At 41.7% G+C, this 23239-nt stretch overlaps 1 protein-coding gene across 1 annotated transcript; it reads right to left on the reverse strand.

The window, feature by feature from the left end:
* Positions 1-710: 710 nt before the first annotated feature.
* RALBP1 (ralA binding protein 1) lies at positions 711-22335 on the reverse strand. The gene is made up of 9 exons (XM_007458445.1): positions 22038-22335; positions 19432-19890; positions 15549-15898; positions 13985-14146; positions 12858-12989; positions 7545-7652; positions 2027-2148; positions 1665-1788; positions 711-917 (listed from the first exon to the last, which is right to left on the reverse strand). The coding sequence occupies exons 1-9, from the start codon at positions 22279-22281 to the stop codon at positions 711-713; spliced, it is 1908 nt and encodes a 635-aa protein (XP_007458507.1). The 5' UTR covers positions 22282-22335.
* Positions 22336-23239: the final 904 nt, after the last annotated feature.

Here is a 23239-nt window from a genome sequence, read left to right on the forward strand (position 1 = left end):
TAGCCCAAGCAAGCAACCCACGACGTTCTGTTCTAGTGGCAGGTTGGAGAAACAAATCCTCTGTGTGGGTGCCCCAGGTCCGGGCAGCCGCTCCCATGACCCAGCGACAAGCATCTGCTGATCCCAGGCAACAGGAGCCGGGTGGCTGTGGTGACCCTGGCCGGCAGGCAGGCTCCGGAGCAGCTGTGTCTGTGGCTGCACAGGCTGCTGTGGTGACTTGGGCCCGGGGTGTGGGGCAGGGAAGGTCACCCCCGTGAGAGCCACTCGGGCCAATCGGGAAACGTGAGGCGGCTCCCAGGACAGAATCTGCACCACGGAGGCGTGAAGGCACAGGCGAGAATGGCGGGCAGCGGAGACCCTGGAAGGGGACACGGCGCGGGCAGGAGTGGGGCTGCCTTGTTTGGTTCCCCCTTGAACGAGAGAAAAATCCTGATTCTGCCGTAATAAAAAGGAAAGAAAGACGATTTTTGGTTTAAAAAGAAGCCACTCAAGGGTTAAAATAGTTATTTTAACAAAGGAAATTAATCTTCAAAGAAGCTGACACTAGCTGGAAACTCATCTATGCCCGACAAGCCCGCACCGCGTGCCGCTCTGTCCTCGTGTCACCTGCGGTGAGCACCTCCCACGTGGAGGAGGCGTCTTTACAGTGGGGACAGCGGAGGTGGCGCTGACAGGGCTCCAGGCCACTGCTCCGGGCGGGCGGGTGGCGCTCAGATGGGCGTTTCCTTCCTGTCCCTGCCGGGCGAAGGCCGAGGCTGCTCCTTGCCGCTCGGGGGCGGCTCCCTGGCGATGGGCTCGGACTCGGCCTGGGGCTCAGGCCGGGCGCGCTGCAGCTGGAGCAGGCGGAGCTGCACCCGCAGCTCGATGATGGCCTCACGCTCCTCGTGAATCGCCTGGTTCAGGTGGTTGTTCTTGATCTTGAGGGACAGGGACAACAGTGCTCACGTCAGCAAAAAGGCTGTGGACAACTCCCGCTGATCACAGAAACCTGGCGCCACACCGGAGCTACCCGCCCTCGGTACGCGAAGTCCAGGTGACGCCCCACCCCGCAGACCTCCCTTCTCCAGCAGGGGCGGCTGCTCAGCCCTGCTCGCTCAGCGCCCTTCCCGGGGCCCGTCCCTTCCTTTCCTGCCCACTCCAAGCGGCCCTGTGCCGACCTGGGCGGCAGCCAGATGGGGCGGGGGCCCTTGTTCAGACCAGGGGGCTGTTCCCTTCGTCGCAGCAGCCTGACCTACAGCCCGAGCACTGAAGTTCTGGAGGACCGTTTTCCTACTCAGCGTGTTCGTATGCTCTGTAAAATGCTAAGCAGGACGAGGTGCTGCCAGCTGGCCCATCTCCCACGGCCCCCTGGCCTCGGCCCACGGCTCTGGGGAGAGGACTCCCGAGCTGGGATCTGGTGTGGAATTGCTGGTCTGTCCTGGCACCTGCCTGAGGGAGGGGAAGCTGCCCACGGCCCTCGGTCTCCTCTGTGAGGAGGGGAGGGTGAGAAGGGAGACTGGTCAGCGTGCTGCCGGCTCCCCACACCGTGTATGCCCTGCACGCTCCCGGTGGGACACCCCCCCTCCTCGGACTGCCCGTCGGTCACCAAGGGCAAGCAGAACACGTCTGCCGGGAGCCCCGCGCTTGCCACGACCTCAGTGCAGCCTCGGGTCCCCCGCGCCCACCTCCAGCTCCTCGTTCTGCCGCTGCAGGTCCTGCAGGATGAGCTGCAGCTCGTCCTCGTCCTCGCTCTCGCTCTCGCTCTCCGATGAGTACTCCTCGGTCTCGCTGCGGCCGTGCTGCTGGCGGCTGCGCAGGGGCGGGGACAGGGCGGGAAGCGCGTTACCAGCCAGCAGAGACAGGCCCGTCGTCTGCCTCTAGACTGACCAGCTTTCCATGGCTGCACTCGATACTGCACCGTCCTTAAGACTTAATAAAGAAGAAACTGAAGGGTCACTGACGCCTCCACACGGAAGGCTGAGCACTGGCCACCTGTGCTCACGCCGCAGTCGGCATCCCTGGAAACCAGCCCGCGGCTCTCCCTCACCTCTGGATCTCGGCGATCTCCGCTCGGAGGCGTTCCATCTCTTCTTTCTCCGAGGCGATCTGTCGGCGCAGGAACTGCTCCATGGCCAGGAGCTCCTCCTGTTCAGTCAGGATCTCATTCTCCTAAATAATGACCACTGGTGAACACCTTGAAGAGTCTGAGTCTAGGAAATGTTGCTCTTTTGGGGTCTCCTGTCACCCTGAATTGTTTCACCCCATACACTAACACACAAGTTATGGGAAAGCTTGTTGTACTGCACACCCAAAAAATACCCCATTTCCCTAATGTCAAGAAAAGGCTTCTTTGAGAAAAGGTAGACTAAGTTGTTTGGGAGGAATGACTAGATTTTTCTCAAGATTTATAAAACACCACTTAGGAATCCTTCTTTTGCAAAGGCTCTGCATGCCGCCAGCACACTGGGCACAAAGCAAAGTTCAAGTGACTCCGTGTGTTTTTGCTTCCCAGTCCTTTCTGAATGCCTTCCCACTAGAGAAGCTATTTTAGGGCCACAGTGGGCTTTGACAGTGTTACTAGGAAAGAAGGACCCAGGAGATGAGAAGCTGGTATCAGCATCACCTGAAAGTAGATCTAGTGATGGAAAGATGTTCACAGAAGGAGTTTATCCTCACCACAAGCCACCATCCTCCTCAACCCATGTCCCCAGAGATAATCCTTTAACAGAATACGCATTTCTAAAACTTATTAGCTCACCTAAGGGGATAAGTCCCTATCTGCCCAAGATCTAGCTAGCCCTTTCAACCTACTGAAAAGAACCAAAGCAGACAAAACTTGGGAGGTAACAGAGATGGAAAGCTACGGAAATGAGCTGGAGGCAGCAAAGGTCTACAGCATTTTTTCCCAAACTAACAGGTAGCGAGAGGATAAGAACCTGTGATCAAATGTGAAAGGCGCTAGGGTCAAATTCTAAAGTCAGCTACCCAAAGCCTCCCATGTGCATAAAGAATCTCTCTCGGAGATGTGATATCCATATTCCCCAGGTGTTTCCAAACGCAGAGAGGCTCATCCTTTACCTCAGTGCACTTAGGAGAGCTACTGTTCCAAGAAATACCAGATTGAAAACTCTGAAATAAAAACGTATTTGGGACTTGATTCTCTCTTCAGGGGAGAAGAGTTACGCGTCCCTGCAGGCAAAACAATGTATTTTCAGAAGTGACAAAAAAGGATTGAAACTTGTAGGGCTTTAGGTATCCCACATACGTGAGTTTCTGGGAGCACTGACTATGCTGTCAGAGCCTAAAACTTCATTCCTTTCTGGTTAAACTCTGGGAATTTCCAGAACAGAGTAAGGTTGAGTGAGAAATTCAGAAAGAAAAGAGCTCTTCTTGAGCTCTCTGCCTGGAAATACAGTAGAAACTCAAGAGCTGTCTGCCACATCGATTAATGAATAATCAAACAATTCATCTCCAACAACTGACTTTCACCTGCAAAGAATAAAATATCTAAAAGGTGTTATTAGCAACGACTATCAGCTAAAATCTGTTACATTTCAAGGATCTCAAACTTTGTGACATCAGGAAGAACAAATTTTAAAATAATGAAGTCCAATCTCATTAATATGGAACAACTACACTAAGTTGTAAATTAGAGGAAATACCTATAACTCAAGACCTGTGTGTGAGTGAAATGAGATGAAATAAAACATCTAGAACAGTCTCCAGTAAGAAGCAATCACTCAGTACAAAAGGTAGTTTCTTCCTCCAGCTGAATATTTATGCAAACACCACATAAAGGTAGGGCCAAATACAACAAGTAAGCCCCTCTAAAACCTCTAAATCTTCTCATAAGTTTGGTTAGAAGATTCATACCTCTGTAGTTGAGCTTCTCAAATTATAATATAAAATGACCATCAGCAGTCTGGCAACACACTCCTGAACAACCAATGGGTCAAAGAAGAAATCAAATATTATCTTGAGACAAATGCAAATGGAAGCACAACATACCAAAACTTAAGGGATGCAGAAAAAGCAGTTTGAAGACAGTTATAGTGCCAAATGCCTACACTAAGAAAAAAGATTTCAAACAGTGTATAACTCAAGGAACTAGAGAACTAAACCTAAAATTAGCAAAAAGAAGAAAATACTAAAATCAGAGCAAAAATAAATGAAATGGAGACAAGAAAAGCAATACCAAAGGTCAATGAAATGAAGAATTGGTTTTTTAAAAGATAAACAAAATTGACAAACCTTTACCTAGATTTGGAGGGGACTTAAATAAAATTATAAATGAAAGGGGAAACATTACAACTGATACCACAGAAATACAGAGAATTATAAGATACTACTATGATGCCATCAAACTAGATAACCTAGAAAAAATGGTTTTTTTGTTGTTGTTGTTGTTGTTTTGATTCCCTCTATTTGCCATTTCTTCCTGGGTAAGTTCTTAGAGGCATTAAAACCCACCAAGACTGAATCATGAAGAAACAGAAAATCTGAACAGACCAATAACGAGTAAAAAGATTGACCCAGTAGTGAAAAACCTCCCAACCAAGAAAAGAGCAGAACCAGATAGCTTCATGGGTGAATTCTACCAAACATTTAAAGAAGAATTAACACCAATCCTTCTCAAGCTCTTCTGGACAATGGAAGAGGCAGGAACATTCCCAAACACAATTTACGAGGCCAGCATCACCCTCGTGCCAGAGCCAGATTACAGACACCACAAGAAAAGAAAGAGGCCACTATCCCTGATGCACACACATGCAAAAGTCCTCAAAAAACATGCTAACAAACCAGATTCAACAATACATTAAAAAGATCATACACCACGATCAGGTGGGATTTATCTCTGGGATACAAGGATGGTTCAACATAACACAAACCAATAATGTGATATACCACATTAACAAAATGAGGGATAAAAATAGTATTGTCTCAAAAGATTCAAAAAAGCATTTGACAAGATTCAACATCCTTTCATAATAAAAACTCTCAACAAAGTGAGTATAGAAGGAACATACACAGTGACCTGATATGCTCATATGACAGGCCCACAGATAACATTATACCCCAGTGAAAGGCTGAAAGCATTTCTTCTAAGATCAGAAAAAAGACAAGATGCCCATTCTGTTCAATATAGTACTGAAGTCCTAGCCAGAGTAATTAAACAAGACATAAAAGGTATCCAAACTGTAGAGAATTAAAATTGACTGTCTGCAGATGACATGATCTTATACACAGAAAACCATAAAGATTCCACCAAATAAGTGTCAGAACTAATAAATTTAATAAAGTTGCAGAATACAAAATCAACATACAAATATCAGTTGCATTTCTATATGCTAACAATCATCTGAAAAAGAAATTAAGAAAACAATTCCATTTACAATAGTATAAAAAAAAGGCAATAAATTTAGATACCCCATGGTCATGGATTGGAGGAAATAATGTTAAAATTTCCATACTACCAAAGTGATCTACAGATTCATTGGAATCTCTATCAAAATTCCAATGGAGTTTCTCACAGAAATAAAAAAACAACCCTATAATTCATACAGAACCACAAAAGACTGTAATAAATAGCCAAAGCAATCTCTCTCTCTCTCCCATTTTTTTAGCCAAAGCAATTAAACAAGATGAACAAAGTTGGAGGCATCATCCTACAATCAAAACAGTGTGGTACTGGCATAAAAAAACAGACATATACACCAATGGAGCAGAACTGAGTCCAGAAATAAATCCACACATTTGTGGTCAACTGATCTTTGACAAGGATGCTACTACACAATGGAGAAGGGACGACAGGCTCTTTAATAAATGGTGTTGAGAAACTGGTTTTCCGCATGCAAAAGAGTGAAAATGAATCCTTACCTTATCTCACTCCATACACAGTAATCACCTCAAAATGGAGTAAAGACTTAAATATAAGACCTGAAACCATAAAACTATTAGAAGAAAACACAGGGAGAAAGTTTCTTGGCATTGAGTCTGAACAATAATTTTTTAGATATGACCCCAAAAGCACAAATATACAATAGACAAATGGGACTGCATCAAACTAAAAAGCTCCCACATAGCAAAGGCAACAAAGGAGTGAAGAGACAACCTATGGAATGAGAGAAAATATTTGCAAACCCTACATCTGATAAGGAGTTAACATACATATAAAGAACTCAAACAACTCAACAGTAAGAAAACAAACAACCCAATTAAAAAATGGGCAAAGGACCTAAATAAACATTTCTCAAAAGAAGACATACAAATGGCCAGATATATGAAAAGATGCCCAGTGTCACTGATCATCTGGGAAAAGCAAATCAAAACCACAATGAGATAACACCTTCCACCTGTCATAATGGCTTTTAACAAAAAACAAAAGATAACAAGTGCTGGCGAGGATGTGGAGCAAGGAAACCCTTGTGCTGTTTTAGTGGGAAGGTAAATTGATGCAGCCACTATGGAAAACAGTATGGAGGTTCCTCCAAAAATACAAAATAGAACTCTCACATGATCTAGCAATCCCACTTCTGGATATATACCCAAAGTAAATGAAAACAGGATATTGAAGAAATATCTGCACCCCCATGTTCACTGCATTATTCACAATAGTCAAAATATGAAAACTACCAAATGGTCAATGGATCAATGAATAAAGATGTGATATATATATATATATATATATATATACATATATATATATATTTATAATACACGTGTACACACACACACACACACACACACACATAAACATATATAAAAAACATATAGGGACTTCCCTGGTGGTCCAGTGGTTAAGAATCCATCTCGCAATGTTGGGGATGCCAGTTCGATCCCTGGTTGGGGAACTAAGATCCCACATGCCACAGGGCAACTAAGCCCACGCGCCATAACTAGAGAGAAGCCCGCGCACGCACTGCAACGAAGCGAAGAGCCCAAGCGCCGCAATGAAAAATCCCGCGTGCCACAACTAAGACCCGACACAGTCAAAAAAACAAATAAATATTTAAAAAATAAAACATGTAAACACATACATATACACACACCATGAATATTAATCAGACATAAGAAGGCAATCCTGCCATTTAATACAGCATAGATCAACCTGGAGGACATCAGGCTAAGTGAAATAAGCCAGACAGAAAAAGACAAATACTGTACGATCTCACTCATTTGTGGAATCTAAGAAAAAGTCGAGTTCATAGAAGCAGAGAGTCGAACAGTGGTTAACAGGGGCTGGAGGGTGGGGAAAATAGGGAGGTATTGGTCCAAAAATACCAAGTGCACTTAATGTTGAATGACTAAGTCTAGAGATCTAATAATGATGATGATAGTTAATGATACTGTACTGAATACTGGAAATATACTAAGAGTAGACTTCAGGTGCTCTCATCACAAAAGAAAGGTAACTGTGTGAGAGGATAATGTTAATTAGCTTGATTGCAGTAATCATTTCACTATGTAGAGGTGTATCAAATCATCATGTTGTACACCTTAAATATACACAATTTTTTTTTTTTTAAAAAGAATCTTACAAAATAGAGAAAAAGAGTTTAGCTTACCTGGGCAAGAAGAATATTTATGACTTCCTCATTTTCATTCATTTCTTCTTTGGAAACATCCTCTTTTGAAAGACTGGCTATCTCTTGTGCAATCTTGGTTTCACACTCCTGACAAGTGAGAGAAATGAAAAGCACTGGTCAGCCTACTGTTAACACATTCAACAAATTCACACCATCACCAGTCCAGAAGTTTCCTTCTCACCTCCTAGAACTGAAAAAATAAGAGTGACACAGTCAGCTGAACCATCTGGACATATGGGCATCTGCTAACTGGGCTTTGAAAATAATGTGTGGATCTCAGTCTGTGGCTGCACTGGAAGAAAAATGTTCCAATTTTAATGTGCTCACCATTTCCGGAACGCTCCCACATAAATTACCTTCTGTAATACTTTTTTTTCTTTGGAGGGGGTTGATTTTAAGCATATAGTTCAACTGGTTTTGACGACTGTATACAGTCAAGTAACCACCGTCACAATCACGACACTGAACATCTCCATCACCACGAAGTGCCGTTGGGCTCTTCCATCATCTGCTGCCCCGGCAGCCACTAACCTGCTTTCCACTGCTCTGGTTTTGTCTTTTCTTATGTTTCATATAAACTGAATTAATCAGTAAGTAGTCTTTTTTATCTGGCACACTGCTAATTTTGATTCGTCTATTTTGTCGTTTGTATCAGTAGTTTACTGAGTAATATGCCATGATGTGAATGTACCCCAATTTGTTCATCCATTCACCAGCTGATGGACATTTTGGTCCTTTCTAGTTTTGAGCAATTTTAACAAGACCTGTTATGAACACTGTGTATTTGCTTTGTGTGGGTATATGCCTTCTTCTGTTAGATAAATACCTAGGAGTGGGATTGCTGGGTCAGATGGTAACCTCATGCTTAACTTTAAAAGAAAATGCCAACTGTTTTCCAAAATGATTGAACCAAGAGCAATACAGGAGAGTTCCAGCTGCTCTACATTCTTGTCAACACTTGGTATTTTTAATTTTAGTCATTCTGGTTGGTGTGTAGTAGTATCTCGTGATTTTAAGTTGTATTTCCTTAATGACTAATGATGTTCAGCATCTTCACATTTGCTTATTTACCATCCATATATAATCTTCAGTAAAGTGCCTGTTCAAATTTTTGCCTTTTTAGAATTGAATTGTTATTGTAACAAATGTACCACTCTGGCAGGAGATGCTGATAATGAGGGAGGCTCAGCATGAGGGGGGAAGGGGTATCTCTGTACCTTTCCCTCAATTCTGCTATGAACCTAAAACTGTTCTAAAAAAATAAAGTTTAAAAAAAATTCGTTTGTCTTGAGAGTTTTTTATACATACTTGTTCATAGTTCAAGTCCTTTATCAATTGTGTTTTTTGCAACTACTTTGTCAAAGTCTCTGGCTTGCATATTCATCTTCTTAATATCTTTTGAAGAGCATGTTTTGATGAAATGTAATTTACCAAACTTTTCTTTCATAGTTCAAGGACCTTGTGTCCTATTTAAGAAATCACTCAAACAGCTCATACAACTCAGTAACAAAAAAACAAAAAACCCAATCAAAAATGGGCAGAAGGGCTTCCCTGGTGGCGCAGTGGTTGAGAGTCCGCCTGCCGATGCAGGGGACACGGGTTCGTGCCCCGGTCCGGGAAGATCCCACATGCTGCGGAGCGGCTAGGCCTGTGAGCCATGGCCACTGAGCCTGCGCATGTGGAGCCTGTGCTCCGCAATGGGAGAGGCCACAACAGTGAGAGGCCCGCGTACCGCAAAAGAAAAAATAATGGGCAGAAGACCTAAATAGACATTTCTCCAAGGAAGAAATACAGATGGCCAACAGGCACATGAAAAGATGAAATCATCATCACTAATTATTAGAGAAATGCAAATTAAAACTACAATGAGGTACCACCTCACACTGGTCAGAATGGCCATCATTAAAAAGCCTACAAATAATAAATGTTGGAGAAGGTGTGGAGCGAAGGGAATCCCCCTACACTGTTGGTGGGAATGTAAATTGGTGCAGGTTCCTCAAAACACTGAAAAATAGAGTTGCCATATGATCCAGCAATCCCACTCCTGGGCATATATCCAGACAAAACTATAATTCGAAAAGATACACCCCTATGTTCACAGCAGCACTATTCACAATAGCCAAGACATGGAAACTACCTAAAAGTCCATCAACAGATGGATAAAGATGATGTGGTATATATATAAAGGAATATTACTCAGCCATAAAAAAAGCCATTTGCAGCTACATGGATAGACCTAGAGATTATCATACTAAGTGAAGTAAGCCAGAAAGAGAAAGACAAATACCATATATATCACTTATATGTGGAATCTAAAACATGACTCAAATAAACTTATCTACGAAACTGAAACAGACTCACAGACATAAAGAACAGACTTGTGGTTGCCAAGGGGGAGAGGAGTAGGAGAGGGATGATGGATTAGGAGTGTGGGATTAGCCGATGCAAACTAGTATATATATAGGATAGATAAACAACAGGGTCCTACTGTATAGCACAGGGAACTATATTCAATATCCTGTGAAAAACCATATGGAAAAGAATATGAAAAAGAATATATATACGTATAACTGAGGTACTTTGCTGTACAGCAGAAATTGACACAACACTAAATCAACCATACTGCAATAAAGTTAAAAAAAAAAAATCACTGCCTAAGCCAAAGTCAGTAAGATCTTCTCCTCTGTTTACTTCTGGAAGTTTTTTTAGGTCTTAGTGTATGATTCATTTGGAGCTAATTTTTGTATATGTTGTGTGGAAAGAGGGAAAAAGTCAGGTTCTTCTTTTTTTTGCATATAAATATCCAATTGTTCCAGCACCATTTGTTGAAAAGAAAAACCTTCCCTAGTCAATTGTCTTAGCATCTTCGTTGAAAATTAACTGCCCACACATGTATTGGTCTATTTCTGGACTTTCTTTTCTATATATCTATCCTTATCCAATATCGACTGTCTTGATTACTATAGCTTTACAGTAAGTCTTAGTATCAGGTAGTGTGAGCCCTCCAATGTTGTCCTTTTCCAAAACTGTTTAGGCTATTCTAGGTCATTTGTATTTCCACAGAGATTTTAGAAGAGCTTGTTAATTTCTACCAAAAGTACCTGTTTAGATTTTGATTGGAATTAAATCCACAGATCAATTTGTAAAAACCTAACATCTTAACAATATTGAGATATAAATATATTTTCAATTTATTTATGTCTTTTTCTTTAGGTTCACTATCCAATAGTTCATTGCGAATATACAGAAATACAACAGACTTGTACATCTGATCCTGTATGCTACAATGTTGCTAAAGTCATTCGATTTTGTACAGACTCCTTAGGATTTTATATAGAGACAATCACATCATCTACGTATAAAGACTGATTTCTCTCCAATCCGTATGCCTTTTTTTCTTGTTTTAGTGCACTGGCTAGAAGGACCTCCAGTACAATGTTGAATAGAAGTGGTAAAAGCAGAAATCCTTGCTTGTATACCGAATCTTAGAGGAAAGCATTCAGACTTTCACCATTAAGCACAATGTAAATCAGAGATTTTTTCTGTTAAGTGCCCTTTATCGGGCTGAAAGGCAGTGACTGCGAGTTTCTGTCACGAGTTAAGTGTCAAATTCTTCCAAATGCTTTCTCTGCATCTACTGACATGATCTTGTGCTTTCTCTTTTTTTTTTTTTTTTTTTTTTGTAAGTAAATGGAATTCCTTTGAGAATGCTTTGTTATATGGGGCAGGCAGGAGTAATAAAAGCACTTCAAAATGTAATTTTTTGCTCCGGACGCGCAGGCTCAGCGGCCATGGCTCACGGGCACAGCCGCTCCGCGGCACGTGGGATCCTCCCGGACCGGGGCACAAGCCCGTGTCCCCTGCATCGGCAGGCGGACTCTCAACGCTGACACCCAACCACTGCAACACCAGGGAAGCCCTGCTTTCTTATTTTTAGTCTGTTAATATAATGAGTTATATTACTTCTATCTTTAAAAGTCATTTATTCCTCAAAGTTGAAATCAACTTGATGGAACCTTTGGAGCACTTTGTGAATTAATAAGCAGACATGAAAAGACAGCATCAAGAAACTGGCAAAGTAGAGGTAATCCATCCCTTTTTATATTGGCTCTGGTTTGCTATGTCACAATTCCTTTATCCAAGAGAGATGCAGGAACAAAAGAAAGGAAGCCGAGCCCACGTGACCCTGTCCTGGGTCAGAGACCCTTCATTAAAGGCTGATGGGCAATGCCACATGGTGGACAGTGACCACAGGAGGACTCTTTGGTCTGTCACTAAAACCTGATTCCAGGCCGAATCATGAAGGGAATAATTAATTAATTAAAAACAGGCACTGGAAGCAAAAGATAGATAATCTGGCAAGTGGGGAAAAAGGAAGAAAAATACACAGAGGGTGTCTGCTAGTCCTAGAGTGCAGGTGTAGAAACTCCATCACAGCTTCCTTCCTGACAAAGCTATCCCCACGTAAGTGCAAACTGCTGCCCTCGAAGCAACATGGGTTGTCTTGTCTTTTAGCAAAACCACAACTGCAACCCACCATGGACCATGCTGTCCCACTCCAACAAATGCTAACTCATGTTCCTTGGAAGTGCTCTTTGGACTCTGGCATTGAATCTGCACGTGGGTTGTAAGAGGGTCCAGAGATTTGGGACCTCAGCCTTGGCGTGGCCAGAAACTCAGAGTCCCAGCGCCAAGCAACACACACTAAACTAGAGGGAGACCAACAGTCTGGCTCACGACCCCCAAGCTCATCATGAGGCACACACCACCCGGCCTGTTACCAGGTAAAGAAAGCCCCTCTTGATCTTCGGTACCTCCGTGTGTTTCTAAAGAGCTGACTCAAAGCCCTCAAACTCCCCTGCAGTCTTTGAAACATATCACCATCTGACTGCTTCTCATGCCTGGAAACCTGTTTACAGGTACAACCAAGCAGGAAATGACAAAACATCTTTTAGCCAAATAGTCTGTTTAATTAAAAAACTCAACTTTCTAAATTAAATGAAGCATTTCCCTGATACCAAGCTGAAGGATCAATAATCCAGAACTAGGAACAAGTGAACAAATCTCCCATCAGGGAACTTCTCCTCAAAAGGTATTTACATTGGGTTGGCCAAAAAGGTCGTTCAGCTTTTTTTTTTTTAAAACAAAAACCCGAACGAACTTTTCAGCCAACCCAATATAAATTGGGTCATACTTTAAAAAAATAACTTAAAATGGTATATAAAAGATTCCAGTGCACTCTTTTTACATTTCATTATAAACATGATGTGCCAAAATAATAAATTTACTCACTTGTCTTTTAGCTTCTCTCAGTTTTCTTTTGAGGGCTGTCAAAATTCTTTGTACTTCCCATAATCTTTCCTCTTTAGATAAATCCTTTATCCCACCCTGCAGATCTCGATGTAAACAGTTCAAAAGAAACTCCTAGAAAGTAACACACCACACACTGTATAGGATTCCATGTTTTGTCATCTTAAAATAAAACCACATGCTATTTCTAAAAATGCTGAATCAACTACTTTTCAATTATCATTAAAAAAATGACATAATGCACGAATTGTTTTTTCAAGGCTATGACTGAAAAATCATCTTTATTTTTTCTGCCTGAGCATTGGGTTCTAATCCATCAATTTACAATGGTTCCCAGTAGTCAATTCACATCCCTTCCCCCAACACATCAACTACTAAGAAATGGGAGCTCAGAGCAGACAAAAGGGAAGAAAGGCAAGCAGGGATTTGATAACTTGTATGCAAACAAAAGATGTAATAATTATCAAATATAAGTAAACGCCTTAGCCTTGAATTTCTTATTGAGCTTGCCAAACACACACAACCAAATGGCACTGTTTCAGTAGCACAGTGGGAAAACAAAGGATTTGGGGTCAAATCCTGGCTCTTCAGCTTAGTAACAAGGTGACACAGCATAAGTTATTTAACTTCTCCAAATTTCATTATTCTTATCTGTAAAATAAGGCCAGTAAAGCAGCCTTGTCCAGATAAGCTAACATTTTTGGACTGCTTACAACATACCTGGCACCATGGTGAACATCTTTAACACATTATTTCATTTAAGGTAATCTTCACATCAAACCTAGGAGAGGACTCATTTTTAAATGCAATCCCCAAGGCTTAAGGAGGTTAAGCAACATGCCTAATTAGGAGCAGAGCAAGAATTTAAAGCCAGGTCTTTTGATTTCCAAACATGTGCTCTGTCCACTATGGTGTTCTGCCTTAACTGGCATGAAATAGTGCCAGATGGGAAGTTCTGGCTTCAGTGTGCCATGAAGAGTGTGCCTGACACAGCTCCAGACACACAGGAAGTGTTCAAGGAACAGGAGGCCATCATTCTCAGCACTGCAGTCTCCCATGGGGTCAGAACGAGGGTTGGCTCTGGAGGCTGGGAGGGCGGCTGCACACACCTGTCTTCTGATCTCCTCCTTGATGCTCTCCTGGGTCTCGGGCAGTGTGGGCATCGTGGCCATGTTAGACCATCGCAGAGGTTTCGTCACTTGCTTCAGTGTCACATTTCCGAAGAGCTCTTGCACGTGTGTGAAAAACACATATAGGACACGATTGCTAATCTAAAAAAAGAAAAGATTTGCAAGAAAAACATTAAAATTATCATTTCATTTCATTTGTGTCTGTTGCCTAAGTGCATCCTCAGTAGTGACTAGACATGTTTTGCTAATTAGTGGCCAATTTAAAGAAGAGAATGAGAAAGTATGAGTTAAGTCATGGACTCAGCACTATGAGGAATTGTGGGGAAAAAGCCAAGAAATGGATGCAGAGGCAGATGATCATCAATCTGTCCTGTTTTAGCACCATAACATTAATTGATTTTTTTAAATCTTATGTTCTTTATTTTCAAGTTACTGTGATACATTTTAACACATGCAACTGGATCTACTAAGGAACAAAGGAGCCTGCAGCTGCAGAGCTGGGCTGAGTGTGGTAGCCCCTGCTCCAGAGACGAATGCTTCTGGGCAGACTCCAGAGCCCATGTTTAAATAGCTGCTCCAATGCTAAGAGACCAGGACGTTACACTGGCTAAAAAGCTAATAAAAGAAATTATTTCCTACCTAAAACTTATTCTGACAACACACCTGAATCTTCTGTGACACCAACATCCCTACTACAGTTATATTAAGTAACAATGTAATAGTTACCAAATTCTGAAAACTTGACTAATATGAAATTTGAGAAACATTTTGCTTCCAAAATATAATCAACGAGCAATGAAGGAATCTTCAGTGAAAGAAAATACACTCTTATATGTAACAGTGTGTTATAACAGTGACCAATAATAACCTGGTATATTGGCTAAAAAGGCTTAAAATAAAAACTATAACCCCATCTCATGTTTTGCCCTTTGTTTTTGGCCTGAGTGAAATATCAGTAACTCCAATTACAGGAAAACACATGCTCTACGCAAGCACCAAGTGAGCAGCAGAAAACGAAGGCCAGAAATTTATGCTGTAAAGAGACACCAACTAACACACCACCCACCTCTCTGAAATGCCTCCTCAGATTAAGATTCTGTAAAATACTCTATATACACCTCTTCATGAAGTCCTCAGGTCAAATCTCTGACCAAATGAATAATGTTAGAGCCCCTTGAGCCTGAGTCTGTATGTGTGTGTGATATGACTAAGCAGTAATGCTATTTGATGAAGTAACTGAAATCCTTAAAACACTGCAGATGAACTGTAACTGCAGGTACCTCGGGCTCCTCTTCCACTAAGGACAGATCACTGTCATCAGGAACTGCTTACAAACCACACCAAAGACTGGACAATATTCAAATTTCACAGCCGCAGCTAAAAGGCCAACATGCTCATTACCTTACATGCCAACACTGTCCGCACTGTGAAAGAAAGAGGCCAACATTCAGGCTAACCCCTTACCCACCGTCCCTGGTTCACTGCTTGGTATGTGACTCAGCAACAGGAAACCCTCCCTGCATCCCCAGGGCCGGCCGTGTACCTGGACAGTCGGGCTGAGCACTATAGAAATATTCTGGATGTTCATTTTTGTTTCCAGCTCCTTGGCAATAACGTGGTCCATGTGCATGATCAGCCAGGAGATCAGCAGACGGTTACACTCGGGCAGCTCCTCCAGCAGGCGCTGGAACTCCTGCACCTTCTCGCCCTCTGAGCTCCGCCCACAAGCCTCTTCAAAGCGGGGCAGCAGCTCCTTGGTCAGCAGGTTCTCTGGCAGGTCCCGCAGGTATTGCTTCAGCAAACTGGCTACAGTGTTAGGCTCATACTCTTCCAAGTTTGGAGACTCCTCTCTGTCATAGGCTGCTTTCAGCTCATCCACCTTGGATTTAATTCCTTAGAACATTCGAGTTCAAAAGAGAAAGAAAGTATCAAGAAAAAAAAAAAAAAATCAAACACAGAGCTTTCTTCTCCAGTGTGCCTACCCCTGGGGGAGATCAGAGAAGGGCCATCCTGACCGTATGAAGTGTTAATCTGCACGCGGTTCATACAATTCCTCCATTAAAGCAGATAGAAGACTACACTTAGAGGATGAATTTAACCAAAAGCTAAATGATAATGGACAAACTCAATACTCAAAACAAAAGTCAAAGTAACCACAGAAACATCAAGCAAATATGCCAATCGATTCAGGGAAAAAAAATTGTTTTTTATTTAAAGATAGGTAGGTAAAAATTAAACTACAATCCAAGCATATGCCTTGTTCTACCTGAGCGGCCAACTGCTTTTCCTAACTAGTCACAAGACTGACAACATAAAATACAACTCAGTACATACAAGCACGTTGCAAAAAGCTGTGGGTGACTACTCTTTTATAAGTAAAAATTGTATCATAAATGCAAAAGGTGAGTTCACTATCTAAACAAACTCTTTGAAAATTATTCATTACATAATACCCATCTAATTTCTAAGTTTAAGTTCTTTACATGTTTTCTTAATCTGAAACAGGGTTACAATAAAAGAAAAGTGAAATTTTGGGTTACTAAAATCGAATTGTTTTGCTTTTCTTACTGGACAGAAACACACACAAATGTTTTTCAGACACTAAGTATTTTAGATTTTTAGTCCAATGTGCATTTAAGTGACATAATTCAGTGACACTGATTGCTCATGAGAACACAAGGTAGCTTTCTGTTGTTTTCAATACTTAAAACTTTAGGCCAAGATGTGGTACTATACACAACAGAATACTATTCAGCTATAAAAAAGAATGAAATCCTGCCATTTGCAATAGCATGGATGGACCTAGAGGGTGTTACGCTACGTGAAATAAGTCAGAAAAAGACAAAATACTTCATATGTGGAATCTAAACAAATAAAACAAACTATATTTTGAATATAACAAAAAAGAAACAGACTCACAGATATAGAGGACAAACTAGTGGTTACCAGAGGGGAAAGGGCAGGGGTGAGGGGCAAGTGAGGGGTAGGAGATTAAGAGGTACAAACTACCATGTATAAAATAAATAAGCTACAAGGATATATTGTACAGCACAGGGAATATAGCCAATATTTTACAACTATAAATGGAGTATAACCTTTAAAAATATTGAATCACTATGCTGTATCCCTGAAACTTATATAATTTTGTACATCAACTATACTTCAATTTAAAAGAAACTTGAGGCCAATTGCTGGAAAGCCACAAACTAAGGCTGACAGATTGTAATGGTAAACACAAACACCCGAGAGTCACCTAGTCTGAGCAGCATTTTACAATCAATAGTGCTTACATCTGGGCTCTGACATTCCTTATGTGAAAACCATTCAATGCCATCACAATAAATCAGTAACTTAATCTAGCACTGACAAAATGAAATCAACAACTCCAAAGAGGAAAATAATAATATGAATCTTATTTTTGTGTAATCTTTATTTTGAGGCGGAAAAGTTAGAAAATAATTCCTTTTTTTTTTTTACTTTTATGAGTAAAACATGGTGTGTGATAATTTTAATTGAAATTCTTGACCAAGACCTCCTCTCTCTCTCACATACATTTTATAGATTTGTAATTTTCCCCCAACAGTGCCTGCCCAGAAAATTGCACAAGTGAAAAGTGCACAAATTTCCAGGTACAGAAAGAGCATATGCAAAATCATATGCAAAATCATAGAGCATATGCAAAATCATAGATGGAACTTATATATGGATAAGTGAGAATCAAGAGTTCTCCACCTGAAAACAATACTGTTAGCATTCAAAAAGAAAAGTCACAGCCATAAACTCTGTAGTCCAGAGTGCTGAATGCAGCATTCTGCCAGAGCTTCAAAAATAAATACAGGGGCTTCCCTGGTGGCGCAATGGTTGAGAGTCCGCCTGCCGATGCGGGGGACACGGGTTCATGCCCCAGTCCGGGAGGATCCCACGTGCCGCGGAATGGCTGGGCCCGTGAGCCTTGGCTGCTGGGCCCGCGCGTCCAGAGCCTGTGCTCCACAACGGGAGAGGCCACAACAGTGAGAGGCCCGCATACCGCCTGAGCCTGCGCGTCCGGAGCCTGTGCTCTGCAGCGGGAAAGGCCACAACGGTGCGAGGGGCCCCCAAACACCAAAAAAAAAAAAAAAAATTGATCAAAGCCGAAGCTTGGCCTCCAAAGAGCCAACAACCAGGGGAGCAGCTCAGTTTGAACACTCTGACACGTCAATTCAGAGAAGAAGTCCCACACCTCCGACTCCAAAAGAATGCAAACATCAAAAATAGGTCAAAGACAAAAGAATCCTTTGAACAAAGCTGTAGGAACTCTTCAGAGAAACTCACCTAAAACAAAATTTCTTCACACCTATCAAAATCACGTGAGAGAAGCAACTATGTTAGTACTGTGTAGATCTTTAAAAATCCATCATAAATTTTTCTTAAAAGGCAAGTTTCAAATTCATTTAAATGTGTTCATTTTTATGTAACTAAGGACTTATAAATTCAAATTCAGTGCCTAATTCATTTATCTTATTTTCTATAAAATAGTAGCATTTTAGCCAAAACACTCTTAAATGATAACATGTTACCTGTGGGATTATGTAAAGGTCTCCCCAATTATCAAACATGCTGGCCCTTTCTTAACAAAGCTTAAATATCAAATCCACCTTCTAGAAATGTGCATGAACCAATTAAATGGAAAAAGTAAATCTAGTCTCTTTATTCTAAATGTGTATGATTTAACTCATCATGAAATATGCAAGAGCAACAGTGAATATTATAGCCTCAAGGTCCAGGACCAAGACACTGAACCACAGGAACGTGATGACAACAGCACGGATGCCACACAGGTCAGGACTTGCATCCTACAACAACACAAAGCCACCCTGCCCTGTAAGAAATAGAGTTTTCTACTTTAGACAGCATGCATTTTCCTTGATTTTAGACACCCAATATGAATTACTTTCCTGCCAGTATGAAATGTAAGTTTTCATACACACGGAAAGTAGAGAAATGGAACCTCAACTTCACTAATGCACATAAGAGCCGCGCCTGGACACAGAGGTATCCACATCTAAACATTTTAGCAAGAACCTAAACATTTAGCAAGAACATTGTGCATCCCTCAGCTGAACTCAGGAAATACTTAAACGACTGTCAGTAACTGTGTCTTGTGGCCAAGAAGCGTCCTGAACCCGGATGTCCTTCCTCCCCGCTGACCACCCTCCAACGCCCAGCCTCACGGAGGCACCCAGGTGAGGGGCAACACACACACACACACACACACACACACACACACAGCGTGGGGGTCTTTGTTCAACTGGAAGGATCAAGGAAATGAATGAGGTTTAGGACCCATGTCACAATTTTCCTCACAAGTGAGTATTTGTTCCCTTCCTTTGAAAAGTGGAACTGAAGCTAACCTTTAAAAACCAGTACATGTGGCGCGAGCCCCATACCTGACACTCTGTAGATGCCTTCACACTTCATGCCATGCTTCTCCACATAATCCACACACTCCCGGAAGACGGCCGGCAGCCGAACGCCATCGTACATCATGGTTCTCTCCACTGCATCAGCCAGAGGAATCCCAAAGATGGGTTTGAGATTCGGGACATCTATCTGAGGCACCTCTGGCTCCTGAATTGGCTTCTTCTTTTTCTTCTTTTCCTTCCACTGTTTAACCACGTCAGCTGCTGTCAAGTCTTTTGACTTTTTCTCTTTATGTTTTTCCTCTTTGTGTTTTTCTTCTTTATGTTTTTCCTCTTTGGGTTTCTCTTTTATTTTAAAATCCTTCTCTTTCTTTTTAGAAAAGCTGGGCTTCTTGAAAACATGGATCCCCTTGGACCTCTTCATTTTGGAAGGACTTTCGGCTTCATCTCCAGAGCTATCTTCCTGAAAGGCGGCATAGCCTTCAGCTGCCAAAGAAATGCAGGGAGCATGAGTCAGATGTCTGCTGAATGTCAAACTGTCCATTTTCAATGTCTGAAAACAGGACAAAGAAGCGCCACCTGGCCCTAGCTACCTAGTTTTTCACCCCACAGCCAAGCCCTCCTGGTACTCTCAGCAATTCATTCAATGGCTTCCCAGCCAAAACGAGGCATTGCCATGACGTCTCCTGACCACAAGAGGGCGACAAGCAGACAGCCAGTTACCCTTGAAACTGGTATTTTATACACACGTGCAATTGGAATTTTTGCAAACCAAATTATTATAAATAATCATTTATTATCTTAATTTATGTATTATCTACACAGAGGGCTAATGGAGAGAATCCCTATATAATGCACAGCATTCTTTCATCAGCTGAATAAGGGCCTCTAACTTACACTCTACTTAGCTTAGGTTTCTTCATATTTGGTTCCTATAATGTGAAGCAATCTCGAATCATGACACGAAATGCACTCCTGTTCAGACGCTCCCGTCATCCCCATCACACTTTGCTCTCCTGTCTCCAGCTGTTAAGTTCTTTCTGCAGATGGCAGCTGGGACTGAAGCCTCATTTGGGGAGAAGAGAACCAGGAAACTCCCTAATCTCGGGATGGTGGCCACTTCCCTGCGTCAGAAGCCCTGGTTTCATACTGATAACTGCTTAGTATCAATATTAGAATTATCCTAGTTTGGTTTCACTGTTGTTTTTTATTTTAACATCTAAAACTCTCCTTTTCTTTAGCCAACTACCTCACAAGCTATTTTATAACAAAAATTAAAGGTATTGCATACGTTTCCCTCTAGTTAAAGTACCGATACCACAAACCCCACACCAACTAGAATGGCAAAAGTCTTAAGGGCATAATACCATGACAGAAAGCAACTGGAGTTCTCAGACACCACTGGTGGGAGTGTCAACTGGTACAACCACTCTGGAAATTGTTTTGCAGGATCTACAGATACTGAAATGAGCATGGCCTGTGAGCAATTCTACTCCCAGGCACACACACAACAGAAATGCATAAACTTGGACAATGACGTTCACAGAAGCACGATTCATAACACACACTGAAGACAACCCAAATGACCAATAACAGTAGAATGGAAAAATAAATTCTAGTATATTAGTGCAAAATCCAGCAATAGAAATGAACAAATTACTGCCATATGGAATAACACGGATGAATCTAACAAACATAACACTGGGCAAAAGAAACTACCCACAAAAGGAAATCTACGGGCTTCCCTGGTGGCGCAGTGGTTGCGAGTCCGCCTGCCAATGCAGAGGACGCAGGTTCGTGCCCCGGTCCGGGAAGATCCCACATGCTGCGGAGCGGCTGGGCCCGTGAGCCATGGCCGCGGAGCCTGTGCTCCGCAACGGGAGAGACCACAACAGTGAGAGGCCCGCGTACCGCAAAAAAAAAAAAAAAAAGGAAATCTACTTCCATGTACAAAAGTCCAAAATCAGGCAGTGTCCAGATGTGCTGGGCATCCCCTCTGAAGGGGCAACAGGCAATTTCTAGGATGCTGATAATGCTCTATTTCCAGAGCCTTGTACAATCAGTAATTAGCACAGGTGTATACGTTTGTGATAATTCATCAAGTCGTACACAATTTGTGCATTCTATCCAAATGTTATCCTTCAAATACAAATTAACTTAAAAATACCGTGAAACTAAAATCACACTTACTTAAAATAACTCACCTGATTTGCTTTTAACATGCTAAAAAGCTATGTCTAAACGATTCAACCTTACAGAACAGGAATCATAAATGGAATGCATGGTGGCATTTGCTTAAGAAAACAAATACATACTTTTTTCACCATGTACCCCAACTGGCCTACACAACCTCACCAAGAAGAGTAAGACTGTATAAGGACAAAATTTCAATATATACTTTTCATACTTTTTAAAATTTAAGAAACCTCCACCAGAAAACTTCACCATTTCTGGAAATTCAGTATTTTTATTTGTGAGAATAACACCCTAAAATACAAAAACTGAGATGCAGAAAAATAAAGAAAATATAAAACAAGAGTCTCTGGATATATTTCTACAAGATAGCAGGTACACATAATTAGAGTAGAAATTGATCTAAACTTTAGCTACAGCACAGAGAAAATGGCACTTACTCCTTTTTTCCTTTTTCTTAAATTTTCCTTTTTTCTTCCCATGGTCCTTCTCATCATCAGACACTATATCGGGAGGCTCGTGGAGGCTGTCATGGGGAGGCGAGGGCTCGCCCGTGCGGTACAATCCAGGAAACTTAGTGGGGCTGATCTCCTCAGAGCTGGGGGTGCGGGTGAGCCCACTGCCATGCTCCACCCTGCGGTGCTCACCCGGGCTGCTGGTGGGGGGCAGGAAGCACTCTGTCATGCTGCCTCCCTGACGACAGTGAGGAGGGCGTCTGTTACCTGCCCATCACCCCTGCAGAGAGAAAGAGCACATCACAGTCACCCAACGACCACCAAGACACAAGGGCGCCAGACACACACACAAAACAGCAACTAATCTTGCATTTACAAATCAAAAATATTTTTCTTCACAACCCCCCTTTAAAAATAGTGGTTCATTTTGCCATCTCAAGTTACATTCGTGCACCACACATTTCGGTTCTCAAAGAGTTGGTTGAAAGCACTGGATCTTCAAGTGTGAAAAAAATGAACCAAATGAAAGTAGGTTCTCAAAGTAGGACACAGAGTTTCCTCTAAAACAGAACCCACCATTGTAATAGGCTTCATTTTGGATTGCTATCCAACATAAAATCCTAATTATTTTTAAGTTATAGCCAAACAACCATCAATAATAAATTAAGAAGACTATTAATATAACTTACACATGAAGAGTTCAGTATCAAAATTTACAAAACAATTAAAGTGATATATACAGATCATTAGCCATAGTTCTATACTGCATTGGACAATTCATATGTGGATAACAGCTATTTTATCTTGGACTGGAATTATGTTGAAAGAAACAATGGAGCCCTCATTTGCTCAGTCCTAAAGTACACACACACTAGTTTCGCTAGAATGGACACTACAAAGGACAAATGCGGATAAACAACAAGGTCCTACTGTACAGCACAGGTAACTGTATTCAACATCCTGTGATAAACCATAATGGAAAAGCATATGAAAAAGAATGTATATATATATGTATAACTGAGTCACTTTGCTCTACAGCAGAAATTAACACAACATTGTAAATCAACTATACTTCAATAAAAAATAAATTAAAAAAAAGAAATAATAAAAAAACCCAAAGGACAAATGTAAGGAAAGTTCAAGATTTGTTTGCATTTTTTTCTTCATTAGACAGATGGTACACAGTA

The sequence above is a fragment of the Lipotes vexillifer genome, unplaced genomic scaffold, assembly GCF_000442215.2.
Source record: "Lipotes vexillifer unplaced genomic scaffold, Lipotes_vexillifer_v1.1 scaffold447, whole genome shotgun sequence".
Classification (NCBI taxonomy): domain Eukaryota; kingdom Metazoa; phylum Chordata; class Mammalia; order Artiodactyla; family Lipotidae; genus Lipotes; species Lipotes vexillifer.

Bases quoted from the DNA above. Each gene is read 5' to 3' on its own strand.
- RALBP1 (XM_007458445.1), bottom strand. From the start codon at position 22,281: ATGACAGAGTGCTTCCTGCCCCCCACCAGCAGCCCGGGTGAGCACCGC. The intron at 15,899-19,431 runs GTATGGGGCTCG...GAATGTTCTAAG, and splicing joins AGGCATCTACAGAGTGTCAG to GAATTAAATCCAAGGTGGAT. The intron at 1,789-2,026 runs GTGAGGGAGAGC...GCCCCTGCGCAG, and splicing joins GAGATCGCCGAGATCCAGAG to CCGCCAGCAGCACGGCCGCA.